At 35.9% G+C, this 21954-nt stretch overlaps 1 protein-coding gene across 1 annotated transcript in view; it reads right to left on the bottom strand.

Annotated features, from left to right (window-relative positions):
- The window catches only part of USH2A (Usher syndrome 2A (autosomal recessive, mild)), a 393962-nt gene that overhangs the window by 282480 nt on the left and 89528 nt on the right, over positions 1 to 21954 (bottom strand). Inside the window, exons 16-20 of the mRNA XM_009994736.1 lie at positions 20608 to 21102; positions 18668 to 18940; positions 17453 to 17610; positions 16033 to 16177; positions 5514 to 5744 (exon numbers count right to left, since the gene is read on the bottom strand). Coding sequence (XP_009993038.1) covers positions 5514 to 5744; positions 16033 to 16177; positions 17453 to 17610; positions 18668 to 18940; positions 20608 to 21102 — 1302 coding nt within the window. The remainder of the gene's footprint in view (positions 1 to 5513; positions 5745 to 16032; positions 16178 to 17452; positions 17611 to 18667; positions 18941 to 20607; positions 21103 to 21954) is intronic.

Below are 21954 nucleotides of genomic sequence, written 5' to 3' on the forward strand. Positions count from 1 at the left end.
GTTCCATTAGCCTGAAACTTTTAGGAAAAAAAATACAGTGAGAAGACAACCTACCTTGCTGTATTTTAAGATTATGAGTGCATTGCTGACTTCCTCACAGTAGAGATGGAGAAAAGTTCATTCTCTCCTTTAAACTACGTATTTTATATACTTTACCACCATTATCATGTCTCCTTTTAGTCTTCATTTTACTAAACTGCACCATTTTCTTCAGCCTTTCCTCTTACATTGTTTTTCAATCTCCAAATATACTCATTTTATTGATACTCAGTTGTAATGCATTCCATAAATTTCTGACAGGATGCTGGAAAAGGCCTGTTTATTTGGTTCCATATGCTAATGAAAAGATTTGTGCCTTCTTCATATCATGGAATATTTGTGCAAGATTATATGGAGTGGAATTTGGTTTACATTATTGCACAGAGAAGTTCACTGTGATGTAGAGCTACCAGGAGATCCAACACTGAATGTCCACTGCCATTCCCTTCTGCTGAGAACAAATGTAAATGATGCTTGTGCAGTGTTCCATGGTAAACCCATTACTGGAAAGATTCTCCAATCTGAGAAATGCGTGTGTTTATGAGTCAGAGTTTGGCATTAAAAACACAAGCACAGATTTTTTTTCTTTTGCTTTTTTTTTTCAATACACATTTTTAAGACCACTTCACAACACTACAAATGTCATTGCAAAAAAGCTCTATTTGTAATGTTGAATATATGAACATCTTACCTCATTTCCTAATTATTACAGAGATGAATTTGCATCATGTAGAGGTTGGCAAAGAGTACATATTCCAGGCAAGGCTTATTTCTTTCTATGTGTAGTATTCTATTTCAGAAAACTTGGATTCAAAGCAAGGCCAAACAATAGTTTCTTCAGTGGACAGCATTCTGGTCAATATTACATTATTAATTTTCTTTCTAAACAAGTAGCATCCAAGAGGAATAATATTAAAACAGTAATAGCTAATTCAATTGTTTTCAAAACATCACAAATAATCTTTCATCTACCTGAAAAAAATAATTATTTTATCAGTAAGTAAATAAAGGCCCTCTTCTCACATGGGTATGTGATTATAACTCCCAACATCAAGCTCAAATTATATTTTAAGCAATGCACAAAGCATGCCACAGATTTTTCAGTTTATGTTCAATGTTATATTTCATAGAATGGTTTGGCTTGGAAGGGATCTTAAAGATCATCTAATTCCAACCCCCCTGCATGGACAGGGACACCTCCCACTAGACCAGGTTGCTCAAAGCCCCATTCAACCTGCCCTTCAACACTTCCAGGGGGGCATCCACAACGCTCCTGGGCTACCTGTTCCATTGTCTTACCCCCCTTATAGTGAAGAATTTCTTTGGAAAGAAATAATTGAAGAATATTTCACTTTTGAAGACTATTTGAAAATAAGTGTTTTCAGAGGTCAGGAGCTATGTAACCTTTCACACAATCATCTTTGCTACTCCGCAATTTCAGCTGAGTCACTCTTCACAGAAAGGAGGTCTTACATACCCCTGCAGATACACCCAGTTTCTCTTTGTGGAGCCTACTATATCCCCATAGCAGAGCATCAAGGAGCTTTCTTGTTCATTCATGTATCCAACAGATTGCAATTTCTATCCTTTCTAATTACAATAGGCCCTATCCTCTCAGCTCTGCCACAGATTTTCTGCCTGGCAACGGATCAGTCAGAGAAAAGATTCAAAATGTGATTTGTGTAATCAATGACTGTACTTTAGATAACTAAATTTCAGTCCTGAAACTCCTAGCTCAGATGTCATTGTATCCCAGAGACACCCAGGGTTCACCCAGGTGCTCTTTGGGCCCAGAAATTCCTTTTTGAAAGAATTCAGTATTTGCTTAATACAACCTGAAATCTAAACTTCCCTTTATTCATCCATTTGGACACCTCAAGTCCTAATCCTCAATCAACCAGCCACTGAGGAAAAACACTTTTCATAAATAAATTGCTGGTTTGTTGATATTCTCACATACACATACTTCAGCAGTCCAACATGCTATTTTCCATGGATTTTATTCAATGATCTTAAAGGATCTTACTTGTAAGCATTGGTATGCCTCTGCTAGAAAGTACACAAAGACCTTAACTTCCCTGCAGAGCAAACCATTCTCACCCATTTGTTAGCAGTGAAAGCCAGGTTAACATGACATTATACTCATTATCTTCATCCTTAGGCTTTTTTTTGGACCTAGCCATTACTCTCAGTCATTAAAGAGATAATATCATTTGAATTCAAAAGATATTCAGACAGTCCTTTGAACTCTAAGCTTCCCTGTCTACACCTTGTGTACAATAAATAGTTCCTCTCTTTACTACTAGAGAACCACAAACACACATAGCAATGCTCCTGCAGCATTCTGACACCAGACCAAAAGCAGCATCACATTAAGCTGTACTGATAAAGCAAACCACATGAAAGAACTAATTTGTAAAACCTTCTAGCCATTTCTAGAGGGTCTTTTAAGTATAAGCTCCTGCATTAAGTAGAATCTAAACTTCAGCTCCCCATCCACTAGATCAGAATGATAGCACTTTGCTGTCTCATGGGGAAGATACGAAGATAAAACACCTGAAATACCCCAATCTTGAGAGTGATGGGAGATGGATGAGTTGCTTAGCTAACACAAGGACATGGATAGCTCCTTTGTCTGGTAGTATTTTGGTAGATATAATGAATGCTATGGCATCTAAGAATTTGAAGAGATGTAAGTATTAAAAATCAAGACTGCATCTTTTGAAAAATGATACTGCAGACACCTAAAACTCTCCTTCAGTTTGAAGAGTTAAGAAGTCGCATGTGGACAGTTCTGGCAGAAACAATCCTTTTCCTTACTTGACTTCCTCTCATCTAATGTGTAGTCAGAGTGCATATTCCCAGGCAGCTGAAAGCTTTGTTATAGACAGAAGGACACTGCCTAGTGTAGCCAGTGTTTATTGCCTAACTCTCTATGTGTGTGTGTGTGAGTGTAAAGATGCATTTGGAAAATCTCCCAGATGATACATCTGCCCCTCTTACTTGCACTTTGGAGTGTAAGACCAGCCAGGGACAACTGCATTTATTAGCAATGAATAAACTTATCTATCTTTTTCTGGATTAGCAGTGGGAGACTGCAGACACACTAAGAAGTATCTATTTACTGACTGACATATACAAGCTGGCACACTTTTGTGTCAAAGATGTACACAGCTGCATGCACACTAAAGCTACTCCATCTATAAAGCACAACTGCCAAATGCTTGTCTTCAGAGATGGGCAATAAGAGAAGGTCTCAACCACAAAAAAAGTGCAGAGTACAGCTAAAGATAATTTTTCTTTTCCCTAAGTGTCTGTCTTTCTAAACTCTCCTGGATTTGCTAAAATTTTTAGAATAAGGACTGATGATCTGCTTAGAAAAACAGACATTTGTATTTCTCAAAAACTTTACTGAATTACCAAGTACCTAAATTACACATTTTTAGGTACCAAAACAGGCTGATTTAACGTGTTTGTCAGTCATTACCAGCAGATACCTGGACAAATTGTTTTGGTTCTAGGTCATCTTCAGATACTTAGACTAATTGCTGGACGAAAAGAAAGAACAGAATCCAAAGCAATAATAAATTATATTTATCCACACAGCATTATCAGTCATCACGTGCCAGCATGAAGAAAGTTTTATCAGTTTCTCCTGACCTGTCTGTCCAAATTCTCTCAAATCACCTGAGCCATCTCAACAAACCTTATTCAAAGCTTCAGTAATGGTATTAAGATCGTAGCTGAACTCCAGACTGAATCAGTGCTTGGGTAGACTAGGGTTGTGTTTGGTTGGTTACAAATAGATGGGCATGTTAACAATCCCAGTAGGGCAACACCCTCTTCCCCAACACTCTCAGAGATTTCTGAGGAAGGAAATTTAGTGATACTCATAACTCTTCACACTTCTGGTTAAACTATATAACTAAAATGCAGTGATAGGGTTGACTGTAGTGAGAAAAACTGCAGTTCACAATTCCTTTGGTGTTTAGATCATCACAACTGATAACAGAATTTTATTAAATATACAGTAAAGGGAGCAAATTCTGATGTCAGGAAAACCATCAAGCAATTTGGATGAGGAAAGCAGCCCAACAGCTGTTCCTACAGATTCCTGCATAGAGACAGGTTTTGCAAGTCAACATGGTGTCAATATTTAACTAACACATTATCACTTGTTATTATTATTTGACTATCAGTCAAGTAAGCATCTAGCAAAAAAAAATAAAAGTGATCAATTTTTTTTTATTTTTTTATTTTTTTAATCAGATTAACTGGGTGATCACAGACACATATAAGAAGGTGATTTATTTTTTTTTAAATACAAAACCTGAATTTGCATGCACACACACATTCTCCTAAGTACCAAGATATCTGTGCTCATTTTCTTGCCAGAATTACCTGTGGTGACAGAGAAGACAATGGGTGTCAGCTACTCGGTGCTTTTCAAATCTTTGGCATTCATTTGGGTGTGCTTTTTGCAGCCCTTACCTGTTTTAGCAAACAAGGCTTAGTTCCAGGTTAGTTCCACACTGGTGTGGCCTTTGCACTATCAGCACGGCACCTAATGCCTGCTCTCACTGCTACCTAGATTTTGTTTGGATTTCCTCTTGCTGCTATTGGTGTCATTACTTTAAATATATACATACACACACATACACCTTTTAAATTATTTTTTTAAACCTTCAGCCCTGTCATTTGTTCTTGTACTTTTAAAAACTAAGACCTCATGCACACCAATCTAGTATTTTCCTTACAGGCCTCTACATCATCTCAAAAACGCAACTAACTTCATCCATATATTTTCCCAAAAACACACTGCCTATGGTTTTCTTTTTCCAAGAAGTGAAAACCTGAGCAGATGATGAGAATGATAGAACATAGGATAATTGGTCTGCTTTGATCTGAAAAAAAAGCCCAGTTCCAAAATAAGTGACTAACCAAATGAGAGAGGAGATAATACCCAGCGGCCCAGAAACAGCAGACTTCTGTCAAATTGGCAGTCTTTTTTCTTTCCTTGACAAAACAGGACAACAACACAAATGTTCTGAACATGGAAGAAAGTGCTTATTGAGGACTCATGCAACCTCGGGAATCCTCAAAAAGGTATACAAAAAAATATGCCTTAGTATTCCCAGTAAATGAATGGAAATATTTTTACCCCAGAAAAACTTTAATCTTATATTTAATCTTATATTTACCACTACAAAATGAACCAAATATGCAGCAGCATTCACCATCATGTACATCTCTATATCCAAAGGCAAGGGAATATAGATCCCACATGTCCAATAATGTTTTCCACAGACTTTTTATGCAAGAATCGAAATAGCCCATACATCACTAACAATCACATTATGCTCATAAATTAAAAACTACAGGATTTTGCCATGAAAATTATAAAGATTATAACTGATGGTAAAGCAAAAGCCTAGTACAATGGCACATTTTGTAAGTAATTTAAATTAATTTACCTGTAAAGTAAGTATTGGTGGGGAGAGTGGCACTAGCAAATCTGTAATACCCATTTCCTGGGAAACGAATCCCTTTTATTACTTCTGTAGTGAATGTAGCTAAAGATGAATCCAGCCTTTCCACCTGGTAGATGGGAGAAGGCCCATTAAGTTCTTCAGGTTCCTTCCAATATATCTTTACTGTTGTGCTGTTTATTTCTTCAAGACAAGGAGCACTAATTTTTCTTGGAGCTGTGTATGAAAGAAAATATTATCTAGGTATTGTTGTCCATAATTCTTGGAAATTATTTATTGCACATATAATAATTTTTTAAAAACATCCTTCTTCAGTTTCTGATCATCTAAAGGACAAACACAGATACCCACAGAGGCTCACCTAAAAAAACCCAAAACAACAACAACAAACAACAACAACAAAACAGAAAGCAAAACATTCTTAATCTTTATTAAAACTTACTTTCAATTCCACAAGAAATACCTTGTTTATTTATTCTGGCTTTGGATAAATGACTCCATTACGAGCTACAAAACATGGGTTTTTTCATAATTTTTAGGAACCTGAATTGTCTTCATAAAAAGAGTATTTGCATTCCTTCCTTGACTAGTGTTTCATGCCATACTCATTCTAAGCATGTATCTGTATTACTTTCCGCATTGGATTTGAGTGAAAGATCAAAGGAGAAGCTGAACAGTTAATTACTCTCGTTACATCGCATCAGGATGGGACATGACAACATGAGTCGTTTAACAATGAACTTATCCTCATCAACAGGAGAACAGCTATCTGTCCATGATATTGAAGGCCCACCAGGTTGTTTTCCTAATCATGTGCAGACATTAGTATATGTTCAGATAATTATTCAGTACAAGAAAATGAAACCCCCTAACTTTTCTCCACCAACACTGGTGCACAGTAAGACCCCATACAACATTGTTTCCACAAAGCTATCAGTATAAGATAGTTTTATGGTTTTAGTGTTATGTAATACTCTCAAACTCTTTCCAACATTCTGATGGCATTGGTCACTCTATAGCTGAATTATGAATATATTTATTTTACTTTTTAAAAACACTGTACAGTAAGCCACTGGAGGGCAGCATGACCCGTTTGGTGGATGATGGATTGATGGCCATACAGGTGGGGAAATGGACCATCACCAAAATAAAAAAAGACATCATGAGAAGGACAAGAACACTTTACTAGAATCTTCTTTCCTTGACAAAGAAAAGGATTTAACACCAGAAACTTCATTTGTACCCTGAAAGTGAAATACAATGACAACTTGTAAAAATTACTTGTTCCCATAATGACATAGTAAAGAGCAATAAACGCCTTTCAAGAACAATAAAACCTGAATTAAAATATGAGCCTTTGAAATCTGACATATTACTTCACAGCACAGCATTGTACATAGTGTGAGTTCTTTAGGGAAGGAGAGATTGCTTCATTTAGAATGAATTAATAACATCCTTTTAAACACCCGCTCATTTCCAAGTTCATTAACATATTTTTCATTTTTCCCATTTGCCTGTAGCATGTTGCTACTTTCTCTCTCACTCTTTCTTTTCCTTTGCTCCCCTCTAACTTGATAAATATTCTTCTTGGAGAAAGCAGGGAGTGAGGGAACTGGGAAACTGCCAGTGACACTATGTGCTGTAAATTCCTGCTCAGGCATCATTTATGACTTCACAATCTAATTAGTATCTCATGCTATGGTAGAAATTTACACTGACAAAATTGAAGTAATGCAGCGTGAGGTCATAAGCTTTCCTGCATAAGTAGGGCACAGCACTAATGAATTGTGGTATTAATGCACAAGTTTAAATAGAAAACATGGCTTAACAATCAAAACTTCACCTTTGGAGGGAAATAGTGTATGTCAGCATTTTAAATGCGAACATAAGAGGTTGAGCCCTCCAGTTCAGCTTACTGATGGTAAAACAAAAATGCCCAAATTCATTATTTCTAAAACACACGCAGCTAACTAACACCCATGACAATAACTATATCTTTCTTTTAAGTCTAGTATTAATAAACGGCAGTTACTTGGACCATAATTATGGCATCTCTGATACCCAAACCTGAAGCTTTTATGGGGCTTATGCAATTAACTACTTAAATGCATCGTAACACTTGCTTCTCTGACAGAGAAGTATTGATTTTTTAATCATTTTCAAGTCTCCTCTAGCACAAATAAATGTACTACAGTTACAGTTAATGCACTGTGTACACGCATTAAACACTGGCATGACACAATTTATTATTTTGTGATATATGGAACAGAAGCCTATCCTTTCAGAAAGTAACATCCCTGCTATAACATTAGTACTTAAACTACAGTTTCATTGATCCTTGAGAATATTTGTGCATCAACACAGTGGGAGACTGTGCAAAATAGATTACATAAGATTTTATTTAAAAAAAAAAAAAAAAAAAAGTCCAAACAGAAAACCAAACTCTGCACAGGAACAGACAGGACTGAAAACAAAACTGCAGCACTAGCCCAGCAGGGTACTAAATGCTGAAATTAAAAATATTCAAGACTAAAAGATACAGTATATATTTTCCTAAAGGTGTCACTGTGGTACCTGAAGCTACTTTCTGAAAGATGAATCAACTGTAATTTTACCTATTTAATTTTTTTTAGTCACGTTCTGTTAAGACACATCTGTCAAAATAATGAGTATACTACATTTTAGTGGATTCAAAGTCACATTTTGTGTATTCTAATTATGTAGTTTTAATGTCTTGCTATATAATACATATTTAATATATTATAAAGCTAAAACAGTATTTAAAAGCCCATGATTGCTGTATGCCATTGTGTAGCAGAGGGCACAGAAAAGACCAATAAAGACAGATGGTCCATACAGCTTATGTTGAAGTCATATATCTAAATATAGATGTTGCTACACAGGTCATTACAAATATGCCTTTCCCATGTGTGTATGCACACACATGTACACAAAAATGAAGTTGGTAAGTAAAGAGCAGTTAATTTTGTTTTGTTTGAAATAATATCATTTTAGTTTTAGACTCCAAGACAGATGCCAGCATTTCACTCTGAACAGATGGTAATTCCATCTAATAGTGCATCTCTGTATTAGTAAGGTCTGTTGTGTATACAAACAGTAATAAACACTAGGTAAGGATCAAAATAAATTTTAATTGTTGACATTAAATTCTGGCAGCCACAGTTCTAAGGATACAATACTCCTTTCTCAAGTCTGTCAGGTTTACTAATACAACTGCTAAAGCTTTTCCATACTCTGCCAGATTCTTGTCCCAGGAATAACATATTTACACTGTGGCTAAATTTAACAGGCTTACATATGTTTGAATAACTAGTGCTACGTATACTGTAGGTAGATGTTTGTGTATCCTTCCACAGAAGTCTTCAGTTATGCATTCTGAATAGTTCAGGAAGGTACCAGTGACAAAAAGCATGCAGTTTTTATTTCTTTTTCAGTTGAATGCAAAACGCATACATATAAATAAACAGAAGTCTTCAGCAAACTTGAGGACAAAACCTTAAAGGACATCTGTTTTTTTATCATCTTGGAATTTACCTTGCAGATAAAATTACATCCCTCACCATTGGTCATGCCTTCTATTTTTGCTACAAGTTATTAGTCCAGAGGACCCTGAGATTGTCATAACATTTCTGGTATGATCTTTCCTTTTTCTGTACTTCACAAGACTATCAGTCATTTCAGGAGTAAATGAGTCAAGAAATAATACTCTCCTATTTTGACAATATTTTGAGGTTTTTTTAGAAGATTCTTTAGAGCCCATTTTGGATTCTTTCCCCAAAAAGAATAAAAATAATCCATAACAGACATCAAAAGAAAATTTAATAACACAAGCATGTCACAATCATATTTCTTTAAAAATAGATGTAATACACAGTATTTTTAAAAAATCATGAAAAATATATTGCTTCCACCATATGGGACAACCAACAACTCACCAACCGATTTAAGATGCAGCATATTGAGCTGACCATATGTTACAGTGCTGTTGAATGGCTGAGTGATTCATGCCCGTCACATTCTAGTATATCAATTAAAGCTCCTTGAAGTCTGCATGATTTGTGTCTCTGTTATTAAACCCTGCTAATTCATCCCACTTACACATCTGTTATAAATCTCTAGGAGTGCTGCATGATTCATGGCAATCTGTGAGCATGGTACAGCAAATTCTTCTCCTTGTAATTAACAGTAAATTGTTTTACTGCCATGCAATGAATTTTTCAGTTATATTGCAAATGAACTCCTAAATGCACGGTTCTTTTCTAAGAACTGACTTATATCATTAGGCAATTAAAAAGCATTGCTTTGAACCAAAAGCTTTTAATCAAGAGGAATGCAACTTAAACATAGCTTTAAAACCTTGCAAATTTGACACAGAGGGAAAAGAACAATCTGAGCTATTTTCTGAAGTATAAAACATGGTTCGTAGGGGAGAAGAAACAAATAATTTTTGAGTCCCTAATAATTTCCTGAAACTCAAAGAGCAGTTTAACTACAGCTTGAACACTTGGCAAGACAGGTTTGAGTAGATACTATTTATCTCAGAAGTTACTTAAGTCATCTGTCATTACAAAATTTCTCAGATTACTTTACACTTTCCTGATTGTAAAACAGTGTCTTTATTCTTGAAATAAATAATGGGATAATTAGCCAAGCTGAATCATCAGAGGATTCCAAGGCTGTTCAAGTGTTCTTGTCAAAGGTGAAGCAAATTCATTTCAGCTTTGCCACTGCAGCTTTCTGAAGAGGCTTTGATTTTATTTTTTTTTTAATTTTTTTTTTCCCCTGCTACATTCTTGGCAGCAGCCTCGAATTCATGAGTCCATACATCAAGTCAGTAGTTTAACAACAAATGAAATTAAATTCAAAGAAGGGAAACTAATTGAAGGACAGCAACAAAAGTGTTTGGTAATGTGCTTTTTAATATGGCATGCCACATTTGCATGATAATTTTTCCTTTTTAGCGTGGAGCAGAAAGTGACTAGCTTAATGAGGGATTATTCAAGACAGGAATGAACAAAATGCATTCATAACTAAGAACAAAGATTGTATTATGAAACAGAAACAGGCAACTGCCGAGAAGTAACTGGATGATTGGTTTATGCATTAGGAATAAAAAGGTAGAAAAATATTTATATTAGTATTCACTAATGACTATATATACAAGATTGTTGTAATTAAAATTATAAATTAACATATTAAGAGTGCTTGTTTAATCACTTTGGGTCCTATTCACAATGAAAAGACTTATGTACATGCATGCAAAGCAATCTGTGTTTTCAGGCCAGCAGCAAATGGCCCTCATATTTCTCTTCTGTTACACAGAAAAATATACATTACTTATTACCTGTTTAATGGCTATTAGTGATTTTAAAATTGAGGCATATGGTTTTGTAGAAAATAAGTCTATGACAGGCATAAACAACTGCTGTATTGGCCACGACAAATGGGTTGAGGCTTTTGAAAAGGGCTTGCACCAGACATCATTCATGAATGGAAAAATGGACAAATTACTCAGATTAAAAGGGTAATCAAAAAGAAAATGACATCAAGGAGTGTAAGACAGCCCAGAAAGCCCATCAGCATCATTAGCCCAGCAAACACAGAGGCAACTCCAAAGCCACCAATACAACTGCTTGAGAAGTCTGCCAAGAAGCCAGATGCAGCTGGTGCTGGAAGAATATCTTCTACAAATTAGCTTCTGAACCCTGTAATTGCCATCAAAAGCAGAGGATCAGGAATACAATGTACTGGGGTAAATGGCAGTAATCACAAATCCATACTTTGGTGCCTCTTAAAAAAAAAAAAAAAAAGCTTTTTAAATGAAAATTTTAAAAGTGAAGAAGGGCAAAGGAAAGACGAACTTAATGACAAGAAATAAGCTCAGTCACACAGTAGCTAATGAAACATAGCTGTATAGATTGTTTAAGGCAACCTTTGACTATCTGATTTAAGGGGGGGTGGATACGCAATTGTACTAGTCCAAGCACTCACATGGCTAATTCCATCTTGTTGAAACATTAGAAACTGCTGGATGAAAAAAAAAAAAGATGCTTCACTGTCTGACTGAAAAATTTTTAAAACATGCATTATTTGTCTGGGTAGAAGCTGTAAAGAGTAATGCAAAGTAATGCAAGTAATAATTTTATGCAAACGTATTGTCCAAAAATCCCTTTTAATGGACCAGGTCTTTCTGTGGTACCAGGGATTGCAGTTCTGCAGATTCCAAGGTGCCCAGTCAGAATCCTACATGAGATAAAACCACAGAGCAAAAAGCGCTTTTGAAAATAAATTTTAAAAAGCCTAAGATCTAGTAATAACAACCGGCTGAATGCCAATCTCAAAAATGAACAGGAATTTGAACTCAGTGGAACTTGGAGAAAGGAAAATAATAAAATGTGAGTCAAAGTGTTGAGATGGAAAATGTGTCGCTACTGCCCACTATTGCTTTCAGTTACATACATTCAGTTTCATCTGGTGATCTTGGAATAGCAAAGACAAAAAGGAAGCTCAGATTGGATATCAAAGTTTCAAACAAAATATTAAAAGTTAACTTTCTTCAAATATCAGCCAAGGCTTTCCATAGTATCTGCACAACGTTGCATTGCACAGAGAGTATTTAAAATTCCACATGGATTGTAGAATGTGCATCCTTAGTCTGACGTTTAAAATACTGATTAAAAATGTAGTAAATATTTTTTTAATTATCTGACTTTTCAAAAGTCAACTATCTGTGTATCTGTATCCAAACACACCAAACTGAGGTTCTGTTTCTGTCCAGTCACCTCTCTGAATAACAGACATGAGTTAATTCTCTTCTTCCATTACCTTGACATGCTTTGCTTTGATATTATTTCATTCCAAAGCTGCATTATCATGTAACATCGATCTTACAACACTTCTTACCATTCTCAAACTTGGCCATGCATCAGACACATCTGTGGAAGTCCTGTTACTTATCTTACCTATTCTTCTTCCTGGTGTCATACACATTTGTGACAGTTTCTCCTCAGCTTTTTTATAAAGTAATTAAAGTCTTATTAATTCCATTTTGTTTGCTTCCTCACTCTCCTCACATTCTTTTGGCTCAATTGTCTTCTTTTATTACTATTTACAAACATTGTGGGTGTAGATATTGTTGAAGAGGACTTTTTTTGCAAGTCTGACAGAAGCAAGGACATATGGCTGAATTTCATTTTCTTTCACTCTCCTCCTGCAATGCGACTCGTGAGATATCCCTGGTACAGACACCTGAACCAGGTGAACTGAACCAGGTAAGAAGGAATCTGCTTGTTTTGTTTGCTGCTGATACTCGTGAGATATCCCTGGTACACCAGGTGAACTGAACCAGGTTAGAAGGAATCTGCTTGTTTTGTTTGCTGCTGAATTATTTGAACCAATTTTAAGTTATACTCCAAAAGACTTCTCATTGAAAGATGGGCAGATTGTTTCTTATGCTTCTGTTCCCTTGGGTCTTACACTTAAATTCTGACCCTCACTGCAGAAGTGTCTTTTATTTGTCTTTTAAATTCTCTCTCAAAACATCTTACTTTTCCTTCTCAGCGTTTTTGTTTCTAATGATTTTACATCCTTGTTTCTGCCTTGTTTTTATTTGCTGTGTTACACCATATAAGAAAAACATGTTGCCATCCAAAAAGAATGATAGATTTTGAAGAATTGTTTGGGGTTTACTTAATGCTAATTTTAAAATTAACCTATTGGAGATGCATTAAGCTTAAAAATCACTTGAGACTTCTAGTGGAAAATTTTAGAAAGCACTGGCAATTCCACAAGCAACCTCCTTGTGAATATAGATCAGCTGGACACGCCAAAATCACAATCATCAAGGTACCATTGATTTAAATGTTCCATATGATAAATCAGTATACTTCACACACAGAAGGAGTAGAGATGGTTTTCCATTATCCTCCTCAGGACCAAAGAAGAATAATTAGTCTAATTTAGTATAACCTCTAGCCCAACTTGGAACACAACTTAAAGCTCCTGGATTGTGTTACGACACAAGGGGACCATCATGCTGGAGCACATTTCAGTCGAGACTTCCTCTGAAATGCTCCCTTTGCCAGGGCATGGAGGGTGACTGGCATCCAGCCAGAGAGGCTGTCTCCATGCCAGGGAGACATTTCTTCATGAAACAGAACTGCCCAACAGTCCTAGGAAGGCAATTTTAATTTCATTTTGCATCATTCAATGACACAAAAGGATATTAATGGACTAAGACTTGATCATCTAATTTTACAAGTGACCGGGATTGGATTCTCTGTAACTTTGTTCCAAGTCCGAATTCACTTCAGTCTAGAAGTCATCACGTAAATAGTGTTTCTCCTAAATTTTCTTTGGAAACACAGTTTTACAGAACTTTATGAAGTGGAACATGCATACAAAAACAAACCTGGATGGAGACTAGTGAGCAATTTTCTCCAGAAATGAAAAATAGTAATGGTGGAAGACAAAATTGCATGCAAATTTACATGTTCTACTCTTTGTTGAAATTTATGACATTGCATTAACATGGTTTAAAAGCATAAAAAGACTCCCATACAGACCTATTTTGTTGCCTTCAAAGCTTGAAACAGCCACCAGGAAATGACTACACTGTAAACCGCTAATAAATGGGGAGGTGCCTGTTACTCTATTTTGTATTCTTCTGTCTCCTCTAATGTGATAGGTCTCTAAGTATTAACACAGCCAGGGAGGAGATGGTCATAAACAAGCTGTCAAGCATAGCTAAGCTATTGTTTCCGAATCTTTTAATAAATGTTTTAATGCAAAGTTGGATAATTTGTAGTAATAAGGTGTGCTGTTTAGGCAATATTTATTTCTATGGCTATCAGCACTGACTGGAAAGCTGTTTTTTGCATAGCTGCATGCTATGGGATAAAGTCATAGTCATACAAGTATGAGACCGTAGATGGCTTGCTTGAAACTTGAAAGAGGTGGCAGTATGAGGTAACAAAACCAATTTTAAAATCAGCAGTTCAGCAAGAGACCGACAGAACAACCTTTGCCCACCGAAACAGAAAGACAATAGAGATAATAAGGGAATAAATAATCTGTCTTCCACTTGCAAACAAATGGAAAGGCAATTAAATAAATAGACAGATGAAGAACGGAAGACAGACTACAGGTAATATCCCAACAGCTTAAATTCCACTTTAGTTCATGTATATAAAACTACCTATTCACTGGCTCTGGGCAAATCTTATTCCCTGTCTGGAAGCTCCTATGTCTCTTCATTGATTACACAGAGGAGCTTTGATGAAATTCAGACAACTCAAATACAGCCCAGGGAGCCAAGGAAAACATTCTGCACTGCAGAAATTTTCATATTTTTTTCCTATGGGAGACCAACTTACATGGGAAAGGTAATTTCAAAGATTATCATCATAACATCCAAATAACAAAACCACTAATTGCTTGACTGAAAATGCTAATATTGTGAAAGTAATTTATGTGGTTTAGATGCCTACACAAAAGGAAGCCACAAAATTAAGTAGTCAGCTCTCTGCTAATGACTACCAGTATGTCACATAGCATGGATTTTGAGCTTGTACTTATAGTATTTAAGAGCTGTATTGACTTCCTCATTCCATGAATAAGGAGACTTATGAAGCTGATTTTCCTAACAATTTCTCTTTCAAAACTTTCTTGATCCCCCGATGTTTTAGGAGTGAGTTCATGCCAGTCTTTTCTTCAAAGTAAATCCAGGCTTTCTCTCTCTCTGCTCTGTAGTTCTATGGTTATTTACCCCCAAATTTGTAGAAAATTAGTACCTTTGAAATCCCTGATGTGTGTGCTTGAAATTAAATCCAAAGGCTGAAAATTTCTTAAGATGCACAGGCACTTGTACACAGTTTCTTAAGTTTTGTTTCTCTTGGAATGTATAAGTATACATATATAAAAAGCAAAATCTCATAAACCTCAGGGACTAAATAAACATTTTCAAGAGAGGACGCTCAAAGCATATGTGCTGGTTTCAGTTTAGACACACAAATATGCTATGCACATATGTTAAAGTTTAATGCAAAATTCATGCAAGTCCTTCCTCATATATTAAGCAATGCATTGGCTAAGCATGTGCGTTTTGCATACACTGTTGTGCATATATGACACACACGCTAAAAAGCTCCAACAAGTTAAAAACTTCTTAGCATAATAAATGAATTAATGGGATCAGCTACATTTAAGCAGAGTTGCCATTTAAATAAACAGGAACAAAAATATACATAGCTTGCAATTGAGAGAGTAGTAGACAAATCCTATTGCCATAATATCGTGCCTTAAACCTTCATTGAAACATTTTTATTTTTAATCTGTCAAGATAAACAAATAACAATTAAGCAAGTCACTTTGTATTAATACAACACCTACCCCTGTCACTATGCATCTAAGTATGATCATCTTAATGGTATTCGTTAGTAAACTGTGTGTCAGGTTTGCACTTTGAAACAGATTGTTTCCTTACCAGCTGCCAAGGTTTGCCCCATTCCTGGCTCACTGGTCACACAACCAATTTGATTGCAGAGAGTAACAGTAAAGTTGTATGTCCTGTAAGGTTTTAATCCCATCGCCACATAGGATTGCTCATGAGCCTCAGCTATATGCAAAACCTGCAAAGCAAACAGATTGGAAGATGACATTTCATTAATAATACTATCATTCTTATTAATTGATGACATGTTCACTAATAAGAAACTTGTCTCTGAATTTGCAGATTCTTTCACGTAGATGTGGAAAAGCCTGCAAAGATCGACTGAGGGAGAGGATTGTCTTGGAGAATCTGAACAACTAGGATTTAGGTGATAATGCTTCCCATCACACTGTTTTATGAGGTAATAAGCCAGTTCCTGAGTGGATAAATGAGGAAACAAAGTTATTGCCTCATAAAACTGTGGTGGTGCAGTTACCACTACTAACAGTGCAGCTACAATCCAGATGAAGAAGATGACACTATGAAGTGGTGAAATCTGACGACTATTTAATGAGTGACGATTAGCAGGCATTGAGGGGGGGAAATGACTAATACCTATGGACATTTGAACTTGCTTTACTATAAGTTATCTGAGAGAGTGGAACTGAATAAACGGTTGTATTTTAGATAACTTCTTTATCAGATGTTTATTTAGATGAAAAATCTTCCAAGCCTGTGACCAGGAGCAATTTACATTTACATATTGTTATAACAGTCCCGGAGCAATAGTATCTCCACAGATAAATAAACTGAGGGTCATCTGTGGTACCACTGAAAGAGAGAATCAACTCTGAAGCAAGAAATACAATGTCAGAGCAACAGACCCACTCCCACATTCTGATTAGCAATCATGTTTCATTACTCATTCCAAAGATTTCAGCTTACTACTAATGCCATACTAGTTATTTGCCAAACCACATCACTCCAAAATTACAACAGTATTTTAAAATTGCATATTTGGACTTCAGAAAGTTGATTTTCTGCTAACTTAGGTTTCCCCATTTCAAAGATTTGTCCATGATCCAAGGAAACCAGACAGATAACTTCATAATGAAAAGGGAGATTCCTATGAAACAACATGACTTTAAGCATATCAGCAAATATAGTAATAATTTAGAATTGGAACATGCAAAGATCAGGGCAATTTAAATATCATTGCTTAATCTTGTCCCTCCTAGTTTTGAATCTCATCCACTACTGAAAACAAGCCAGCTCAGGAATATAGCTCAGGAACTTAAAACCTGAAAGTAGCATAAACATCACAGAGCACTCAAGACACACTAGTAAGTGGAAAAGTTAGATCAGAGGATATACAGCAAATCAGGGAAAAAATTCAACACAACGTCAAGGAGGACATCAGACTTTAGTAATGATAGTATTACTAGTTAGGAAAAAATATAAATAACAATGGTACCTGGGAAAATGGTGGCAAAAGCCTTTGTTCTGTCATCAAACTGATACTGTATCCCATCACTTCTCCTCTTGCTAAATTATCTTTAGGTTTTTCCCATGACACATTAAGAGAATATGGTGAAAGAGGGAATACTGATGGAGATGGCATGAACACTGGGGCTAAAATAAAATCAATACAATAACATTCATAAAATAAGTGAGCAATGTGTACAACACAAGCTTTAGTCTTATTATTTTGCAACCTTATTTTCAAGTCTAACAGGAATTTTCAGATTATTTTGATACCACATAAGAAGTACTTCACCTCTTGTTTCCTACTCTGGCCATGAATGCAGAATAAAACTCTGCCCACACCTTCAAAGAAATACTAATCAGCACTAAAGCCCTAACCCCTGTAGCAGGTAGGAAAGTACATACAAATAAAAAAGTCTTGGAAGAAAAACTTCATGCAACCTGGGAAAAAACTGATAAAAGCCAAAGGTGTTCAATACTTCAGCATCTTAAAAGCAATTTTTTTTGCTAGGCCAGTTTGAAATTAACATGTCTCTCACTTCTTACAAAACAGTTCCCCTGTCTTCCATAGTAAATCTGTAAAAGGATTGTTTGCACTACAGTTAAATCCCCACCTGATTACTCTGTAATAATAGGATACCAACTCATAGCACTTCTGTTACGTACAAACAACACACTAATGGACCTCTTCCCAAATACAATTTAACACTTTTATAACATATAGTATTTAAGAACAGATAAGCACAAAGACTCATTTTGAAAGGGGAATTAGTTTAGCCTGCTGTTTTGCAGGAGCAAAAGACTGAGGACAGGATTTTCAAGCTAGCAGCAAACAAAAGCAACCGCAATGTAATGGAGAAATTTAATTGCAAAACATGAGCTCTGTCAGTCAAAAAACCCTTAGATTTCTAATGAAAGCATTGAAACAGATGTTATTTCAAATAATATGGTACCTGGGGAGTCATTTTGAAAATCTGAACAGAGAGATCATAATAAAAGCCATTGTGAACACGATAAACTTCTGAAAAAAATGGTCCACACTTGGCATTCATAAAAGCATATTAATACTTTCAAGCAATATACTCCTGAAAAGGTAACCCTCTTGAGCCCTAAAAAAAACAAATTGCCTTCTAAGCAAACAATCTCTATTCAGGAAAAATCATTAGAACCTCCTTTCTGAAGACCAATTCAAACCAATACTTACCAGCCTCTCCTGTTTGTCCTGATATCCAGTCTGAAGATACACTACCTGCCATGTTTACTGCTAGCACACAAAATTCATACTCTGTGAATGGCTCCAGATCAGTGACTGTGGTACTGGTCTGCGGTGGAGCCAGGGCATTTTCATTAGCAGACTCCATAACTGGTTGAGGACTGAACCATCCACTGCTTTGGAAAATACGAATTTCAGGAGGAAGATCGTTCTCAGCTGGTTTTAATTTCTTTCTCATGAAAAGTTCGTATCTTATAATTATGCCTACAGGAAAAAGCGAGCCAGAAAATTAGTGCATTTAAGTGATTTCCAGAGTTCTACTAAAATAACAATACCTATGTATTTAATGAGCTAACAATCAATCAATCAATCAATATCCTAGAAAATATAGCATTAGCAATAGCAATTATAGCAATATAAGGCATTTCTTGCATTACACTGTTGAATTTCCCCTCCATGCAATTTTGGAATTTGAAAACAAATGGCTGGATTACATGATGAGTTCTTTCATCCTGGAAGACTATGTCCTGAAGTTCTGACCAAATATTACCGAAAATTACTTCAGGCCTCTGATTTTCAAATTAATTATTTTATTTTTACCCAACAGGTAGTAAATTTCTAAGTGGCAGTTTAATCCTAATAGTTAGAACATACTACTGGATAGAAGATATACATGTGTCAGTTTTCCAGCAATGTAAACCTACTACATACGCAAGGAAGGTCTCACGACTTGAGAACAAAAAATAACCACTTCAGTATTGTAATATGAAGTGACATATGACCGAGGTTGGATTATGGAAGCAGTTTAACTGTAGGAATGGAGTGTAAGAAAGCTGAATGGAGATACGCAGAATGGAAAATATTAGACAATAACAAAGCCAGTAGATAGATATTTACCATGTAATGTACATATTTGGGGCTGTACTCATGCATATAACAGGAGAGGTGGCTTGGGAGAAAAGGTTTTCTCTCATTGTCTTTGAAAATACCAGGATATCTGACCAGACACCAAAAGAAATATAAGAATATTGCTGAAATATGCCTGCATGTAAATTACATGCCAGTAAACTATTAAGAATACATGCTACAGGTTGACGGATAAGTACTAACAGCAAGTATTGTGAACTGCTTCTCTAACTACATAGAGGCATTCTTATGCAGGCATTCTTCCTGTCTAATCAGGTAGTAGCTAGTAAATTAGATATTCAAAGAGAAAGCCGAGCTCTCCATGCACAGACGCACATTTTGTGAACAGATCAAAATGTTAGTTTTTGCACACACAAGTATTTGTGTATGCAAGGGCAAGTTCACAAAGCTCCACTTAACATTAAAAACATTATTAAAAGATAAAGTGTTTACTAGCAAAATCTGCAGTGCCACAGAAGTATCCTACAGCAGCTCCATTCTGAGTTTCAAAAAACTAAAATATTATTACACCAGTTAGACCAGCAACTCTTGGCAATCGCCTAATCCCTAACCAAGTTATACTGGTAATAGAATTAGTTACTACACATGACGGATGGTTTGAAAAACAGATTTCTCTGTTAATTCTTAGATTTTTTTTTTTCCATAACTGTTAGCTGCTTATTTATTCTTTGTAAGGCAATATCACCACATCTGTCTGAACAAGGCTATTTGGCAAATTAGGAAAAAATTAGTTTTACTGTAAATGTTTAATTATAAATGTGATTTTTGCTGCAGCAGATGCCACTAAGCCCTAAATCCTGGACCAAACACATGCAGTTAGATTTCTGGACTCCAAAAGAATAATGCAGACTGTGAGGGTATGTTTAGTGGCAGACAGGCAAATTAAGACAATGCTTTACTCTCTGTCTATGTCACATGAATAAGAATTTTCTAACCAGATTTGAGAAGATGCAGCTTTCTCTTTGCAATATCCTTGACTTACAAAAGTAAATACAATGTCCTACCATTTGGTTTTTCAGGTGGTGACCATTCCACAGCCAGTTCTGTAGAGCTGATGGTTTCTACCATTGGTGGGTGTAGCCCTTCTGGAGGAGCTTGTGCAGTAATTACTGTGACCGGCCGGCTCTTTAAGCAGCCTCCACTAGTGCAAGCTTGCACGGAAAAAATATACTTCGTAAAGGGGCTGAGATTCCAAATAATTGCTGAAGTTTTTAAGCCTTCATACTGACCACAGGGCTGAATGTCAACCATGCTATTACATGTCAAAATGTATTTCTCTATTGGCCCAGAGTCATTGGAGAGGCTTGTCCAGTAAAGTAACACAGAGTGGTGACTAACAGGAAGAACGGGATTTAAATGCAAGCTTCCCGTAGGTGTCCCAGATTTTGTTCGGTATGTCACTGAGGCACTCCTTGTAGAACCATGAACATTGCTGGTTTGGATGTAATAGGAATAGAAGGAATATGGGGATAACATGGTATCCATGAAGGTCTGAACACCTAAAACAAACAGGTGAGAAGAAAAATGTATTAATGTAATGCATGAATCTTCATTTGCATACTTTAAGTCTTTCCAGCTCTACTCCAGGATGTTGGATTATGGTTGGACTCAATGATCTTGAAGGCCTTTTCCAACTTTAATGATTCTATGATTCTACATAAAATATTTATGCCTGTTTGCATGGTCTTCCTGAGATCATGATGAACACAGTAATTTGGCAACTCTTTTTTTTTTTGTAACAGGGAAAATCCCTCCCATTTCTCCTTTAGTATCTTCCACTGCATGTTTGAATCACTAGAAAAGCATTTTTTCTACAGAATTTCTCATAGTTCCTGCTTTAACCATGAACAAGATTAATACAATTATCTTCTTATTCTTCCTTTGCTTGAAAATAATTATTTCAAATGTAAATAAATATCTATATTAGTGCATCTGATTTAGAAAAAAAACAAACAGCCAAATCATTCTGTAAATTCTCACACTACTGTTTTGATTCATTTCATAGTGTAAGTCCAAATATGTTACCTTTCTGTGTTTTCACTTTCTGACTTCTAAAATAGGGCTCAATAATTCAGTTGAAAAGTATTTGATATTGGATGAGAAACAGACAAGCAAATAATATTAAAAAGGAATATTCAAAACCTGTATTTACCTTTCTCACCCACTACTTACCATTACTCTAGATAGCTTTTTAGCAGCCATGACCATGAATAGCTCCTGAGTATAGTCCAGAAGCAGTTACACATCTTAGTCATCACAGCACAGTAAAAATTTACATACAACCATACCACCAGACTTTGTTTTGCCTTAAGAAATAGTTTACATTGAATAATATATTACATGCCAGAGCA

This window comes from Chaetura pelagica, unplaced genomic scaffold (assembly GCF_000747805.2).
Source record: "Chaetura pelagica isolate M959 unplaced genomic scaffold, ChaPel_1.0 scaffold2, whole genome shotgun sequence".
NCBI lineage: Eukaryota > Metazoa > Chordata > Aves > Apodiformes > Apodidae > Chaetura > Chaetura pelagica.